Here is a 16,567-nt window from a genome sequence, read left to right as displayed (position 1 = left end):
AGAATTATTCAACTTTTTGCCATGGCTTGATCTTCAAAAAAAAAAAAAGAAGAGGGGAAAAAGTAGGGGAAATCTAGACGGATGAATGAGTTTTAGTTCGGGTGCTCTTCAGTTGTTTTAGGAGCGTTCCTTTTCTCGTCCGTGTGTGTTTACTTGTACATTGTGACTTTAACGTCTCAGTTGTGCGCTGCTTCGTTTAGCAGGTAAAACAGCCATTTGTTAAATTTTAACCTAAAACTGTTCTAAAGCAAAATAAATCAAAACAGAACCTCTGTCTTGATTAATTTCACCTCTTCATTTTTAAGTCTTTAAGTCTTTGAACGTGATAAGACATCAATTTTGCACAAAATACTATAAACAGGCCTGCATGCAAGGAGAGTAAGTGATATGAGGCATTAAATAATACTAACTATACACCAGATAGTCATGTAAGTATAATTATTTTAATCAAAGTGCTGCTCACACTAATAGAGCTGCACCCAACCTGTCTTAGATTCTGGACTCTACCCCACCAGTGAGAGCTACTGAGGACGCTGCTAAATTAGCTGAACGAAAAGCCTTTCTAGAGTGCAAACATTTAAAGTAATAAGAGGAATGATCTATTATTTCCTTTACGCTGGCCTAAACCTGACTCCTCTCTAGCTTTGATTCCTTCCCTCCTGCCGCTGCCGTTACCGGCTTTCCTGTCATGTCAGAAGTCTATGAAATCGGAGCAGGGAGGGGAATCCAGGCCCCACCGCCGCCCACCCGCCCACCACCGGCTCCACCCCCGTGGCTGCAGGCACCTGCACAGGTAGCACTGACTGATGTGGGTGATATCACAGCACACCAAAGCTCCTTTAACAAGTCCCCCTTTGATACAGCACACACAATGGTGTCTCTATAGGAAACCCCCTTGCTTCTCTCTCTCTCTCTCTCTGTGTGGGGCAAAGAGTCTCAAACAAAGAAAGAAAATGGCACAGGAAGAAAAAAAAAAAGAAATAAACGTCTTAATGGAAAAAAAAAAATGGGTAAATAAGAAATAAACTTGCTTTTGCTTTATCATATCTCTCCACAAGAGGGCACTGCTCCCATGTTGCATTTAATCCATGCTGCCAGTGTTTCTGGTGTCTCTCTGGTTTTGTCTCTGTGTGTATGAGTATGAGTAGACTCTAAATACTTTATATGAAAGTTTTTTGAAATGGCATCAGTTAATTAAGAAAAGCTTATTTATAGCAGCTTTCACGGAGCACAGCCACAACTAGCTTCATAAAGGAACGAGAGGCGATACCGTAAAACAACCAAAGATGGAAAAACTAAGAATAAAATATAAGACAGACAGACAATAAAGCACACAAAATACAAACATTTGTGTGGTTTCTAGTGTTTTCACTGCTTAAATTTCAGAATATGGTTTACAGGACTTGGCAGTCTGACCGTGCTGAGCAAAATCCTGTCAATCACATCAGTGGCTACTTCCTTCAAGATCACATGATGAACCAAAGCCACAGGAATAATTAAATAGTATATCCATTAATAATGAATGTATAGCAACAAGCACAAGAACAACATTTATAAAACAGAAAAACAGACAGGCGAGAAAAATTTGGGAATATATCAAAGTCGAGAAAAGTAGAGAGTCTTTAATTTTCTCTTTTTTTTCAGCTTGAGAGGCTTGCATCATGCTGGATTGTTTCATAAGCCTCATGCAGATGGATTTTGTGTCTCTGCCTTTGCTTTTCCATTAAAGCCATGCACAAATTTCCCTTTGTTTGCACCAAAATCATGTTATCTTTACATGTAAACACTTTATCTAGTCAAATTCATGGTTTAGCACGTGCCTCAAAGGTTGCCTCATGTTGTCTAGGCAGAAAAAGGATGAGTTTATTAATATTTTCCCATATTTGTTCTTTGATTCTAAGATAATGAGAGCACTTCTCACTCTCGCTGAAATGTTGTTATTGGCTGGTTTCCTTGGCAGTACCTAATTGTACATAATTATACCTTGACCAGCATAGCTCAGGTTCCTTCACATCAATCATAACTATTCACAACAGTTCTGTGTGGTCTAGCTTGCTATAACGTCCCGTAGAAACCAGAAAATGCTTTTAAAAGTGTCTGCACAACTGCTTTCTTGAACTATTGATATGTTAAAAAGAAAAAAAAAAAAAAAAAAAAAACTCAAGAGAATCTTAACACAGCCAGTGAGGTGAAGGGGGGCAGGCTCTTGGCTTTGTCTGTCTGTTGAGTGGAGCCATCAGATAACAGCCAGGACAATGGCGCTCCATTCTGAGGGCTCACTTAAATGAGCAGGAAGCGGCGGTGAGCGCCTAGCGGAGGCTTCTGGTGGACTCCCTGGGGTCCGCTCAGCCCTGATGGAGCACGCCACCGCTGAATGGTTGGAGAGCGTGAGAGGAAATGAGAAGCTAGTAGCCACCCAGTTGGAGCCACGGGTGCCCTTTGATGCTGCATGTAAGCAAGGATGGGAGCAAGGTAAAGGTGATGGAGAGGTAAAAATAAGGAGAGGAGACGGAAGGAAGTGTTTTAAAATACCGATGCAGATTTAATCTGATTGCGCCAGGTTCTCAGGTTTATCAATGATGGCACCATTTTTTCCATTGTATCATGCATGTGACTCTTACCTGGCTCCCTCATTACAGAGCTAATACTAAACTCCGCATCTGTCTTTCAGATTTCTTTCTTAAAACCCCCCATTGCCTCGTAAAGTTCTCACACAATCATCGATACAAAACCCTTCTTTCCTGTTTTATTTTCGATGTCTAGTTTCAGATGGGGTTACATGAGTGATGGCACGTCGTGGAAAGTGATCTGGCAGTGGCCTTCCCTCCACCCTGCTCCTTTCAGACTGGTACGTGCAGTAGAGGGTGTCTGGTGCTGCTGTGAACCACCCTCAGGCTGACATCAGGAACTTTACCGAATGGCATTACTGACGGCAGGGGTTATATATATATATATATATATATATATATATATATATATATATATATATATATATATAAAACTGTAAGTAAATGTGCGACACGTATGTCAGAGTTCTGCATTTATGGTTCTGCATTCATACCTCATGTAATAAACCTTTAGCCATCATTAAAAAACACAGGCTTGAGAATGTTGCACACAGTGTAGTGGAAAATAGAAAGAGCAACTGAGCTTTGATTTTGGTGTGCTAACCCAAAATTACCAGTGGCCCAATCTGTATCTGTGTGTGAGCAATAGAATATGAATAGCTAGACATTTTATCATTTAATCTTTAACCTCAGAAATGAGTGTGCTGTCTTACCACTAGTCTTATCTCTACCACGTGTGTGAGGCCATGCATGCTAATGACGCTTACTTGAGAGACAAACACACGGTTGAATTGCTTTTTGACACTTGTATACTCTTGTTTTTGTGTAGACGGTAATAGAGGCTTTGTATATAAATGATCACTCTTCTAACTCTGTGACGCATGCACACCACCAGAGCACGAGGAGAAATCTAAAAATGGTTCCGAGCAAGCAGGACACAGTTTTGGAAAGTGGTAAATGAAAGTAAAACTATGTGCATGAGAAGTGTCTTAAAATTCAGAAGCCAGCCTTAAGGATTGCTGCTGGTGAGCGCAGGATACTGAACTTGGCCCCCTGAACTCCTTGTGAGGTGAGCCTCGCTGCACTGCTGATTCTCAAGGACCCACTCCAACAGAGTCTCACGCACAAGATGAGATACTGGAGTCACTACAACGCAAAATCACATTCCCTTTAACCCACTCCCAGCGGCTGAGTTCAAACACTTTTTAAACAAAACATAAAGAAAACGTGCAGCATTCACAATGCTGAAATCTACTCACATGTCTCAACACGCCGCGTTTTCTAGCCCACTTTTTTTTTTTTTTTTTTTTTTTTTTTTTGTAATGCATATGGGAGTAATTATTAGTGTACATAGAGGATAAAATGACAACACAGGGAAATGTTGTTTCTTCGTGGTGTGGAGCGCTCTAAGTGCTCTACAGCTGAAAGTGAATCTAGCGTTGACAGACGCGTTGAGGTGAAGCAGACAATGCAGCGGCGGCTCTTACAATGTGGTTCAAGGCTGTGTCGCCGCTGTGTACTTGAGCTGCACAATGCTTTGGCATGGGCTAGGAAGTGACACGTCCCAAAACCACGCTCCCCAGTCAAACCAGGGCCTCTGTAGTTCAAAACAGCCAGTGGTTTAGTAAATCTGATCTCTGTTGCAGTGACTAAGTGGCAAAAACGTTGGAGCAAATCCACTCAAGCATGGCGGCAGATTTTACGCGAAGAGTAAGAACTTATAGTTCACCTTTATACTGGACTCAAGTAAACTGGCAAGAGGAGGATTCACAAGACTCATGAGTGTTTTGTTTATGTGTGCATGGCACCATATCCTGGAAGGGGACACATAGGACAGTGACTATCAGCAGAGAAAGGAAGTTCAGATAGGGAATCGAGGTTTCACCTTTTGTTCTCGTCAGATGACAGACAAGTTGCTTAGGCAAGGCGTTGACCTTTCATGTTTTGGCAAGTCTGGTTTCCAACATGGAAGAGCAGAGAAGTTTGCACTCTCTAAAGATTACTTCCTTCACCATCAGCAGCAGATAATTATTTTACATAATCCACACTTAATCAAATGGAAATTGCAACAACACCATGTGCTTAACACAGGCTAAAATACTTTCCATCATTAAGTCATCACCCTGTGTTTACCTTAATGAGAACACAAAACTTATTTATTTATAGTAAATGTGGAAGACGCTCCGTGAGCACACGCCGGGATGCAGGTCCTTGGGGAGCCTGTGGATGTAGGCGGGTACTGCCTCACCCGCCCAGGAGATGCATGACACAGATGTCTGACAAGTGGACATGGCTAGCGTAGGTGTGGCGGAGGTCAGGAGACGTTCATCAAGTAGGAACAGGAAGTGAGCAGCTTACTCCAAAATTTGGCGGACACGCAAAGTAAAAAAAAAACAAAAAACAACTGCTTGAAATAAAAGGACACCTTGATTCTTAGCAACCATGGCTCAACGGAGAGCGAGAGAATTAGGACAGGGGAGCGAAAATCAGCACACGTCTTTGAGAAAAGTGATTAGATTACAGAGCGACGCCTAGGGATCAAAACGTTAGTAATTACAGGTGTAGTCAAGAACTAACAGCAGAAAAGAAAGTGTTCAGCTAAAGAATGCAATATTCATTTGATTATTGTATCGGCTGAATAATAGAGCCGCACAAGCTGCTATAAAATATGCTCTTTTCAATGACACATCAAAGGGCTACTAGAGAAATTCCTGGTTCGTGTTCGGCACTTAACCCCTGCAGAAACTTTGTGTGGCATAAGTGACAAATCCCCTCAGAGGGACATGAATCAAGGAGTCAAACAATACTTCGACAGCACAAGGAGAGACACTAATGGATGGAGAGGAGCAGCAAACGGAAAGGGCTGGGAGAGGTAAGGAGACACAAGGAAAAGTTCCAGCAGTCAGCCTCATAGACAAGGTCACTTCCAAAGCAACATGCCATGGGGGGTCGGGACAAGCATCCCATAAAGCTGATAAAGAACAATAGCAGGAACTATAGGCCACAAAGTAACTGGAGACTCTCCCTGGAAGAGAATAATTGAAAGACCCTGTAAGATCAGGACACACACTCAGCATGAAGGAGACAGGCTGGATGAGGTATTTTTATAATGTGATTAATGCTAACGCAACAAGGAAAGCGGGATCATGAGGTGTGCTGCCAAACATAACTACAGCAGCCTCGCAACACTCCATAAGAGTTTGTTTTTTCAGACAAGATAGTTAATTGTTTGTCCTCCAGGACAATGCTGCACTTCAGAAACATCAACAACTCTGAAGATGGAAACAAAGCGAGATTGTGAAAAACTGACCCCACGGGTTGTTTGTGCAAGAAGTTCATTACAACCTGCAGTGAGGTTTTATTTTTAAGTAGTTTTGTGCGAGAGCATCCGTTGTTTAAGCAAAGTGACTGAAGCAGTTCAGCGGCAGTAGTTATGTGATGTGAGCAAAGGAGGATACACGGTGACGTCGTTACACACAAACTGGACTTCAGCATAGGAGAGCGCTTTAGAATAGGAGTTACTCATATATGCCGGCATGGCTGAGATTTTGAGTGAACATCAGTGAAGATTTTTGTGTGAAACAGTGGTTAAAAATGTTCCATTATATCCCATAATATCCATTCATTGGTCCATCATCGTTGGGCTGTCCATGGATCTGTTCATGAGCTAAACCTTAAGAGAGACTTGGCCGCGCAGGAACGTGCAACGGGCCCAAGCAGAAAAGTTGTTCTACAAAGGCATGGTTAAAAAACAAAATTAATGTTTTGAAATAGCCAAGACAAAGTCCTGACATTAATACAAAAGAAATATTGTGGAAGAACCTGAAGAAAGCAGTTCATGTGAGGAAACCAACACCAACATTGGGCTAAAATACCTTCAAGCCGCTGTAGATGACTGGTCAGCAGTTACTGGAAATGTTTAGTCACTGTTACTGCTGCTCAAGAAGGTCACTACTAAAAACACGAATTCACATGCTTGATGTACAAATAGTTAATTCATTTTCTTGGTTAATAAACAAGTGCATATATATATTTCATTTGTTTGTCTACTTTCAGGACTTGTGTGAAAGTAGACATGCACAAATGTAGAAAATTCTGAAGTGCTAGTAAAATTTTCAGGCAGCACTGTCAATTAAAGAGGTGACTCATAGAAAAATTATTTGTGGCGTAAAGTTGGAAATCTGAACACAGCCACTTGCAACCTGGGCAATCAGCTCGCAAGTGGCCAGCTTTTAATGCCTGTGCTCAGACCTAGCATTAACAAATGCGTCTCCAGCCAGCTCTTCAGATCCTATCTCAGTTTCACCCTCTGTATGCAAATAAACACTAATATCATTGGTGTTCACACTACCAAAGGAAGCAAATGAAGACAAGTGCAACCCAGACCACCTCCAAATGTGTGACATCGGATCTTTCAAATTCTTTCTCAATGTGTCCTGGGGGTGTTCACACCTGTACTCGGCCACATGCGATCGGATTCCTCGGGACAGATGTTAATATAAGGTCTGAACGGGGCCTTAAAATACACATTCTGGTGACATGTGAGACTTAGCTTGGGTACGTATATTTTGTGTCCACAGAAAGGTGTCGGTACCTGGTTTGTTATTGCTTTCAGGTTAGTACGGTGCCGGCCTTGTTTTGTGAAAACGGTAAAATGTTGTGGCTCGGAGTGCCACTCAAGTATTCACATTTCCATTGTTTAAATTTATGAAGAAAAGTCTTGTTATGAAGGAGCAGAATGGTTTCATCTAGTTTGGGGTTAACACTCCATATCCTTTTCCATTCAACACATTGTTCCTTTAACCACTGATTAATATCTTGTTTAAACAGTCTGCAGACACATCACTCCGTTGGTGTGTTCATAAATCCTCCGGAGCTGATCAACACAATGGCCCACATTCCTGGCATTTAAAGGAAGTCCCTTATATCACTGTGTCTCCTCTCCACCAGACACAGGAATTCTACGAATATGACACTGGAACAATAACAACTCTCCACATGCATGTCTGTTTATTTCATTTAGTTTGAAACGCAGGGATACATCACACTTTGTCCACGCAGCGCTTTGCGTCTGTAAAACATCCTCGGACCTTTCACCTACGCCCTGTCTGACTCCACTTTCATTGTTAGCGCTGGTTTCTTTTACAAGGAATAACAACAACACGCGGCAGTTTAGCCCAAATTAGCTAATGTTTTCATATTTAAAATTTAGAATGAACACGACGTCATTACAAACAAACATTAATGGGTCTTAAATTATCTGATTTGCCTCCAAAGCTGTCGCTGTATGTGGGATTACCAAACACCCCCTGCTAATTATGGCTTCCACTGGGCTGAGTTGACGCGATGAGTTCATGTCCATAACATTAGTGCTCCATGTTCCCGTTGAATCAGATGACCGCATGACATGTGTCAGAGGTCTCTTGGAGTGATGAACTCACTTGTATCCTCCAGCTCTGCAGCCCTACAGCATGCTGTTTGGTTGCAAAAGTCCTCCATTTGACAGAAACCACAAAAACAACAACAACAGAAAACTCATAAAGCCAGGAAACTAAATGAACCATCTTACAAGTTAAAGAGAGACAGTTCTCCCAAGAAGAACAACAGCAGCAGCAGCAGCAAGTCCTATTTTGGTAATCATGCAGAACAAGAGGAAGTCAGGTGACTGTATGATACAGTGGGAAAGCCCTAGTAGGGAAAAGGTTGGAGAAGATATGTTTATTAGAGTGACAAAGCTCCTCTACCTTTAACAAAGGGCTTCTTTTAACCTAAATAATGTATTCTGAAGTCTGATCAAGCTGCAGCACCACGCTGTCATATAAAAGATATTTCATAGTTTAACTATGAGTCTTAAGGACACAGATAAGCGATGTCACCCTGCCGATAGCAGCGCCCGATCGGAAAACGAACCAAAACATCTGATGGTTTAATTTGAAGAACTCATTGCTTAAACAGCCGGATGTTTTCCTTAGGAGTTAGAAAAGGTTGTGATTCACCAGCGTCACTGTGTGGCCTTAATTTTTGTGGTGTGTGGTTACCCTTAATTTGGAAAACACTGATGCAAATTGTCATTCCTTTCAGGTATGTTTGAGTTCATGCTAACTGGCTGTCACTTTCATGACTGGATTCCTCAGGACAGATATTAATATAAGGTCTGAACTGGGCCTTAAAAGACACATGCTGGTGACATGTGAAACTTAAAGGGGAACTACTGTTTTTTACAACCAGGACCTTATTTCTGGCATAAAATACGATCGTTTACTCACCCGTATATCTTTTGTGTCATTTGCAGTCAGTCGGGAGATATTTAGATCTGTGTATATCCATATAGTGAGAGTGACTGGGGCACCGAAATGCAGCTTCTAAATAACGCATTATCTGCCGCGAAACTCGTTCATTTCACCAATATTTTTAGCAACATGGCTGAATATTTTTCCTATTCTGAGGTTGTGGGCGAACCATAGCAGTAGCAAATTACAGGCAAACAAGCCAACCGTCGCGGGTGCGCGCGGCGCTCAAAGATGACATCATCCAGGTCGGAAGACATCATCTGGGGTCTGTAGGTCAATCTACAGACCCCGGATGATGATAACAGGTAACTCCGGACTCAACGGGAAATAGCACTAGCGTATCATAACAAAATATTGGTGAAATGAACGAGTTTCGCGGAAGATTATGTGTTATTTAGAGGCTGCGTTTAAGTGCCCCAGTCACTCCCACTATATGGATATACACAGATCTAAATATCTCCCGATTGACTATAAATGACACAAAAGTTTTATGGGTGAGTAAACGATTGTATTTTATGACAGAAATAAGGTCCAGGTTGTAAAAAACAGTAGTTCCCCTTTAACTTGGGTATGTATATATTGTGTCCACAGAAAGGTGTTGGTATGGCTGTCACTTTCACCTCATTCAACAAGATGAAACAACCTCATAAATGCACTTCGTCCTTGGATGTGTTCGCTGTAGACTGAACGTGCGTGACAGTATATTTTGGGTTTTCACATCTAAACTCACTGCCCTTCTAACCGAGGTCTAGGGTCTTTCAAGCTAAAATCCTTGGGTGTTGTCCAGCGCAACAATGGAAAACCGTGGCATTGCCTGCCCTTCCTCACGTAGCCTCATGGGATGGGACACGTTATTCATGAGAACAGAGAAATTCATTCACAGCGCCCAAAAAACTGGACGTACACCAGTCCTAAATTCTCCATTTCCGTTGTTTTATATTAAATCAGTCTCACCAGTGAGACTGATTTCCTTAGTGAGACTGATTTCCGCCTGCTTCCTCCCTACTTCCCGAGCCGCATTTTGCAAACAATATGAATTGTATCTGTTTTATCTTGTATTTATCCAAAGCTCCCTTGTATCCACTCCCGTGTGACAAAGAACGACATTTCACTCATCATCACACACAAACTCTGATCGGAGTCAAGGTGTGGTTTGATCCGTGAACCAGGCTGCCACGTGGGATTGGGTTTCACAGAGGTTCTCGTAGGTGCCATGCAGACTCTTTTCCTTATGACTACACGGTTTAACCACCCGCCCAATTACAGACATCCATCCTCCTCGGAAATGAACCCCTCGCTAACAGACATGGTTTGAGGTTACACCTCGGCCCAACCAACAATGCCACTTTGATCTCTTGTGTCGTTTCACAGTGCTATACATTGTATGACTCAATCAATTGTGCCCCCTCTGAGTTTGTACCTACCGCGTAGCTGTGCACTGTGGAAGGGGGTGAGCGTGTTTGGGAGGAGGGGTCCTGAGTGAAGGACAGGATTGTGTGTCTGACTTTTTTTTTTCCTCCCAAAAAACAAAAAAATCCTTTTAGCAGTAGGACCCAGAGGACCTCTGAAGGAAATATGGACCAGCACACCTTTATGTTGTGTGAGGAAGGAAAAAGTTGTTCAATACTGTAACAAAAAAGGTTGAGCTATGAGCCATGTCATTGGCTGAGGAGGGTCTGACAGGAAATTACAATGGCTCCTGGAGTCAGGGCAGAGCCTGCTATATATGTATTGCAATAGACAACATCTCTACTGACTAAACTGTCGCTCTTGCATGGTGAACCCTCATCAGTCATCTGTACGGGGACAGTATGAGCGCTTCTGTGGCCGTGTACAGGAATATCTACACGGAGGACCGCTTCAGACAGTCTTACGGCTCTGATGACAACACCAGTGGAAGTTTGCGGCTCCGGGAAAAACTCGCCGGGAGGTGCAGGTGTTCAAGGCGAGCCTGCCTTCACCTGTTGAGGGAGAGGGTGCCCATTTTCAGCTGGCTGCCGAGATACAAGCTAAAGAAATGGATTTTAGGAGACACTATAGCGGGACTGACTGTGGGTATTCTTCACATTCCGCAAGGTGAGGAAATCAGAAATAAGAGCACGGTTCATTAGATGTTTAGAGGTTGATTCCTCTGGCAATAGGCGGTTTCGTTACTTTCATTAAAATAATTAAACTGGACAAGATTTATTAATAATAATAATAATAATAATAACAATAATAATGTGTGAAAAATAAATCTGATGAAAATTGAATTAATTTCATTTATTTACTTATTTTACACTTACTTTAAACAGTCATCACCCACATTGTCATAGTGAATAATGCAATTTGCTGTGGTTCTAATAAAATAAAATAAAATAATTACTCTGGTGTCTTTTTCATTTTTTTCTTAAACAGGCATGGCCTTTGCTTTACTCACATCTGTGGCTCCAATATTTGGCCTTTACACCTCCTTCTTTCCCGTGGTCCTGTATATGTTTTTTGGCACAGGTCGCCACGTGTCCACAGGTAAGATGTGAGTCCCCGCAGCATCTATTAAATATAGTGTAGAAACATGAAGTAGTCATCACTGGCACATGTACAGTATATATATATTATCTCATCTATCTCGTCATGAGTCTTGAAACCGCAGTCAGTTTTCAGTGATGGTGTTTTCTGCTGTTGCTGAGAAGACTGGCCTTTTCTCAGGTACCTTTGCTGTAGTGAGTCTGATGACCGGCTCAGTGGTGGAGCAGCTGGTTCCAACCCCTCTCGAGATGAACTCAAGTTCGTCTGAAGCGGCTGACTTTGAGGCCCAGAGAATTGGTGTGGCCTCGGCTGTAGCGCTCCTCTCAGGAATTATTATGGTGAGACTGATGCAGAAAGTCATCAAAGAGTATGGAGATTAGTTACCGGACACTCATGAAGATATGTCTTGTCCTGCAGCTCTGTATGTTTGGTCTTCAGCTGGGCTTCCTCTCCACCTATCTGTCAGAGCCAATTGTTAAGGCTTTCACCAGCGCTGCTGCTTTCCACGTCACCATCTCTCAGCTGCAAAGCATGCTGGGCCTGCGACTCCCTCGCCACACTGGGACCTTCTCCCTCTTCAAGGTACAGAGTGTTTTATGATGACGACTTAATGCTTTATCACAAAATGTTAAGCCTGCTCACGAATTTGTGTGCTCAGACTTTAGCGTCGGTGATGGAGAACCTGCCTCACACCAACATGGCTGAGCTGCTCATCTCTTTGGTGTGTCTGGCCGTCCTGGTCCCAGTTAAGGAGATCAACATGCGCTACCGGCACCGCCTGCGAACGCCTATCCCCGTGGAGATTATGACGGTTAGTCAGCTTGGTTTGTAAATGGTGGAGGTTTATCTAATTTACAGCGTTATCACATTATGGTTTTATGCTCCACTCTTCAGGTGATCATCGCAACAGGTGTGGCCTATGCCTCCTCCCTGGACTCCACTTACAACATTGAGATTGTTGGCCATATTCCCGCTGGGTAATCTTGTATATATTTAAATAAAAAACATTAAAAAATAAATAAATCTGAACACTGGAGATCACATGCTATCAGGATTTCGACTAACTTTTACATCTTTTCTTTAGATTTCCGGCGCCACGGATACCTGCAGTTCACACTTTCCCTGCTATTGCTGGAGACACAATAGCTATAACATTTGTTGGTTATGCTGTGTCTGTCTCACTGGCTATGATTTATGCTGATAAACATGGATATTCTATACATCCCAACCAGGTAAAAACCAGGAAAAACAGAGCTGCTTCATGAATTGTGAAAGAGGATCTGTTTTTGTACTGAACCTTTGTGTGATTTCAGGAGCTGCTTGCTCATGGTATCTCCAACACAGTGTCCTCCTTTTTTAACTGCTTCCCCAGCTCAGCCACTCTAGCCACCACTAATATACTTGAGAGTGCCGGAGGATACACACAGGTACAGTAGTGTACACGATAAACAGCAGCTTCTTTGCATCTTCTATTGTGGCTCTTACCTGCCACTGGTAACCTCTTTGTATTAAAGACACAATCGTATTTGTGTATGTATTCCTGCAGCTCTCTGGCTTGTTCACCAGTCTGGTTGTGCTGATTGTCCTGCTGCTGATTGGTCCGCTGTTCTACTTCCTGCCAAAGGTGTGTCCATAGGGGCGTTTCTGTACAAGCTTAAGAGAAAGAGAGAGGACAAATTCACTCACCTCCTCCTTCGTCTCTTTCTCTCTCTTCAGGCAGTCCTGGCTTGCATCAACGTTACAAGCCTCAGGCAGATGTTCTTGCAGTTCCAAGACTTACCTGAGCTGTGGAGAATCAGCAAGATGGACTCTGTAAGGCCAATTAATAGCGGTGTGACCAATAAGAGTGCGGTCTCTATGCAAGAATGAATGTTTGAAAATGGAAAGAAGGTGGACACTCAGTTTGGCTAGAATATTCTGCGATGGCGTAGTTGCCTGCTGACAAACTGGTGATGCATGTCTCTTCAAACAATAACTGCAGCGTCACAGTTGCAAGGTTATTTGATGCAAGCCCTCTTTCAGCCAAGAAGTATTAATCTAGTTATGGAATAATGAGCTAGTGGAACACAGGGGACACATCAAATAAATTGCTGTGATCCTTACACTTTCATACTGATTGCTTGGCTAGAATAAACCATCGCTCACGCTGACATACTCCCATTGTTGATTGTTATATCCTGACGTGACAATGTGTTATTGTGCCCGTGTCTTTGTGTAGATGGTCTGGGTTGTAACCTGGCTGTCTGTGGTGGTACTCAACGTGGACCTTGGCCTGGCTATCGGGGTGGTTTTCTCTATGATGACAGTCATCTGCCGCACACAGAGGTACATTTTCCATTCCTTCTGCACAAAATGCTTTGGAGCAATTCAGCAAGAGCACCTCTTGACACAGTTTATATGATAAGAAATAGCACGCACATCTGAGGGGTTAAACTCACATAAACATGACGCGCACGTGTTGCAGGGACTATAAAGCTCTACTGACAAGAATGAGTCTGGAGTCATAATGTGATGCGTCACTTTAATTCAAAGCTGATGAACAATGATTCTGCAGGGCTGGTTGTTCAGTGCTGGGCCGAGCAAGCAACACAGAAATTTACAGACCTCTGGAGAACCACAGCAAGGTGAGCAAGGTTTCTGGCTGTTAATCCTCGCAACATGAGACACATTTCTTTATTTTTTTCAAAATCCCAGCAACAATTATAATCTCAGAGACAATGCAGCAGGAGTATCCTATAAGGTTGAGGCCGTCCTCTTTTCGTTTCAGTGCTATGAAGTGCCCGGAGTGAAGATCCTCACTTACAACGGGCCTATTTACTACGGCAACCGCAGCTTCTTCAGGGAGGAAATGAGCAGGCTGTTGGGCCTGACGCCAGAGAAGATCCGCAGCCGGGAAAAGGCCAGAAAAGCCCTGGAGAAACGGGAGAGAGAGGCCACCGTCAACACCGTGGTACGGCTGCTGCAGACACTGATTGAGATCAAAAACATAAAGTACATACCGTGCCTGTTTAATTTCAGCATCTTCTCATTTCCCCCGTTGTACTGTCCTTTAGGAACGAGGCATTGCAAACACATCATTTTCCTCAGAAATTGACTTCTTTAAATCAGGTGATTAATACTTTTATTGCGGCCTGTGTGAGTCATACTAAACACGCCTGCTGTCCTGTGTGCTAAGCATTTTTATATTACGCTATTTATGTAGCCATTGTTGCTGCTGCACATAATAACTTCAAAGAAAACCACAACTCTATTTTTCTGCAGAAACATCCGAGAGCGATGTCCAGGATGTGTTAATTGACTGCAGCAGTGTGATATTTGTTGACGTGGCTGGAGCTAGACTCTTCACACAGGTTAGTCTGCAAAAGCAAGACACGACAGATGCCAGTTGCATCGCGTCAAAGTGACTGATTGAATGTGGCTTTTTATGCAGATGTGCACCGAGTGCCAGAAAGTTGGAGTTCAAGTGTATTTGGCAAACTGCAATGGTAAGACTTGGGCGCCCAAAATTGCCAACTGTTATAATGTGTTACATAATATGTCATGCAAACGTTTCACTCGTTTACTTTGACTGATTTCTATCTCCTTAGAGAGCGTCTTAAAGATCCTAACTTCAAGCGGTCTAATGAACCACATGAACCCTCAACATATTTTCGTCACTGTCCACGACGCTGTGATGTACATTCAACAGCAGAAGGTAGGGATCAGAATCTTTACACAAATATTCAGAATATTTTGATTACTCATGATGATGCTGTTGTGTGTTGTAGGAAAAACCTGCAGAGAACACGACAACAGTTTGGGTGTGAGTCAGGACTGCAGCGATGAATCGCGCGGCCTTCAACCAAGTGTATGGGACTAAAACGGCCAAGGGCGTATATTGTATATGTCTGTAGCGTTTGGTCCACATTGTACTGTATACCAGTGTTTTAAAGGAGCAGTAGCCTGTTGTAGCACTATGTCATAAAATACATTACTTTTACATTATTTTTGCAGATATTGGACTCCTGGGACACCGCTAATCTTGTCATACAGTATATTTAATGTAAACAAGTGTGAATGAAACCAGTATAATTAGTTTTGTCTGTTACACTGTTTATGACAGGCATGAATTATTCTAATTTAGTAGCAGTTTTTTTTTCTGTCATATATGCTGTATTTTGTCATTGTAATATTTATTTAGTTTCTTTTTGTTGTTTGCAATATAAATAAATATTAAGTGCACTGCACAGTTTGTTAAAAAAATCATGCATCTATGTGTATTTGTGTCCTCTGAAATCTGTCTTTTGAAATCTGTGCTCGAAATGTCATTCCATGCCCCCTTTAAATATTCACGGGTGGTGAGCACGAAAGGCTTTGTGACTGACCTTTGTACGACGACTCTGCCATCCAGTGGCTGTCGTGACAATAAATATATCTCTACAAACAGAACTTAGATTTTTAATTTTTATTTAAATTAATCAAAGATACATTCGGTTAATTTTAAGGCAGCGTGTGGGTTTCTGTGACAATGTTTGGGTTCCCTAGCTATTAATTTTTTCAAACACACAGTGTGGAATGTGAAGCATGCCCTCTCTGTCAGATTGTGACGAGGGAAGAAGAGCAGCCTTTGTATTTGGCCAGGCCCTGTACGTCTGCTCTGAGAAATTATATAAATTAAATAAATAAATAAATAAATGAAAATCTGTGTCACGTGATAGCAAACATTTTTTTTTTTTTTTTGCCAGCTGAAAGTAAAACTGTGACTACAGGGAATCAGTCCTGCAGATGATTGGTTTGGTTATCATGGCTGACTGAAGGAAAACAAGGTTAACTGAAATAATAGAATAAAAAAATAAATAAAAAAATAAATAAATCTGGACAACAATAAACTGTGTCCTAAAATAGAAATGTAAAGGAGGTGTTTAGTCTTAAGGTACGAGGATCCACTGTTACGTTTGCTTATGGAGATTGGCCTGTTTATTTGACTATGTGTGAATTACTTTCTCAGTGTGTATAAGCCACACCCTAGCATTATTATAAAAAATTATATTAAACACTCAACTTGATGAACTTTAATCTAAAGCTGAACAAGAACCTGAACTGAAACAAGCAACCGTCTTTGGAAAATAACTGAAACTCTGCGTGCAAGCTTCACTGACATGAACCACCTTGCTACTTTTGATCTTATGCCTCTGCCTTTTTCCTACTTTCAAAGAAAGAAGT

The 16,567-nt window shown here is 42.1% G+C and overlaps 1 protein-coding gene across 2 annotated transcripts; it reads left to right on the top strand.

The window, feature by feature from the left end:
* Positions 1-10,668: 10,668 nt before the first annotated feature.
* Positions 10,669-15,531, top strand: slc26a10 (solute carrier family 26 member 10; the record flags this gene model as incomplete). 2 transcript variants are annotated; one of them, XM_084552892.1, is made up of 18 exons in its annotated part: positions 10,669-10,933; positions 11,255-11,365; positions 11,546-11,703; positions 11,783-11,947; positions 12,024-12,176; positions 12,260-12,342; positions 12,450-12,597; positions 12,679-12,792; positions 12,912-12,989; positions 13,082-13,177; positions 13,584-13,690; positions 13,920-13,989; positions 14,133-14,315; positions 14,419-14,473; positions 14,627-14,715; positions 14,796-14,850; positions 14,953-15,059; positions 15,133-15,531. In XM_084552892.1, the coding sequence occupies 18 exons, from the start codon at positions 10,669-10,671 to the stop codon at positions 15,169-15,171; spliced, it is 2,076 nt and encodes a 691-aa protein (XP_084409018.1). In that variant the 3' UTR covers positions 15,172-15,531. The 2 variants fall into 2 exon arrangements, with proteins under 2 accessions (XP_084409018.1, XP_084409017.1); XM_084552891.1 differs by having other exon boundaries at positions 14,953-15,531.
* Between the last annotated feature and the right edge of the window lie 1,036 nt (positions 15,532-16,567).

Source organism: Chelon labrosus (genome assembly GCF_963514085.1).
Source record: "Chelon labrosus genome assembly, chromosome: 10".
Lineage (NCBI taxonomy): Eukaryota > Metazoa > Chordata > Actinopteri > Mugiliformes > Mugilidae > Chelon > Chelon labrosus.
The sequence above is the reverse complement of the archived record's forward strand: the minus strand, read 5'-3'. Positions and strand labels throughout refer to the sequence as shown.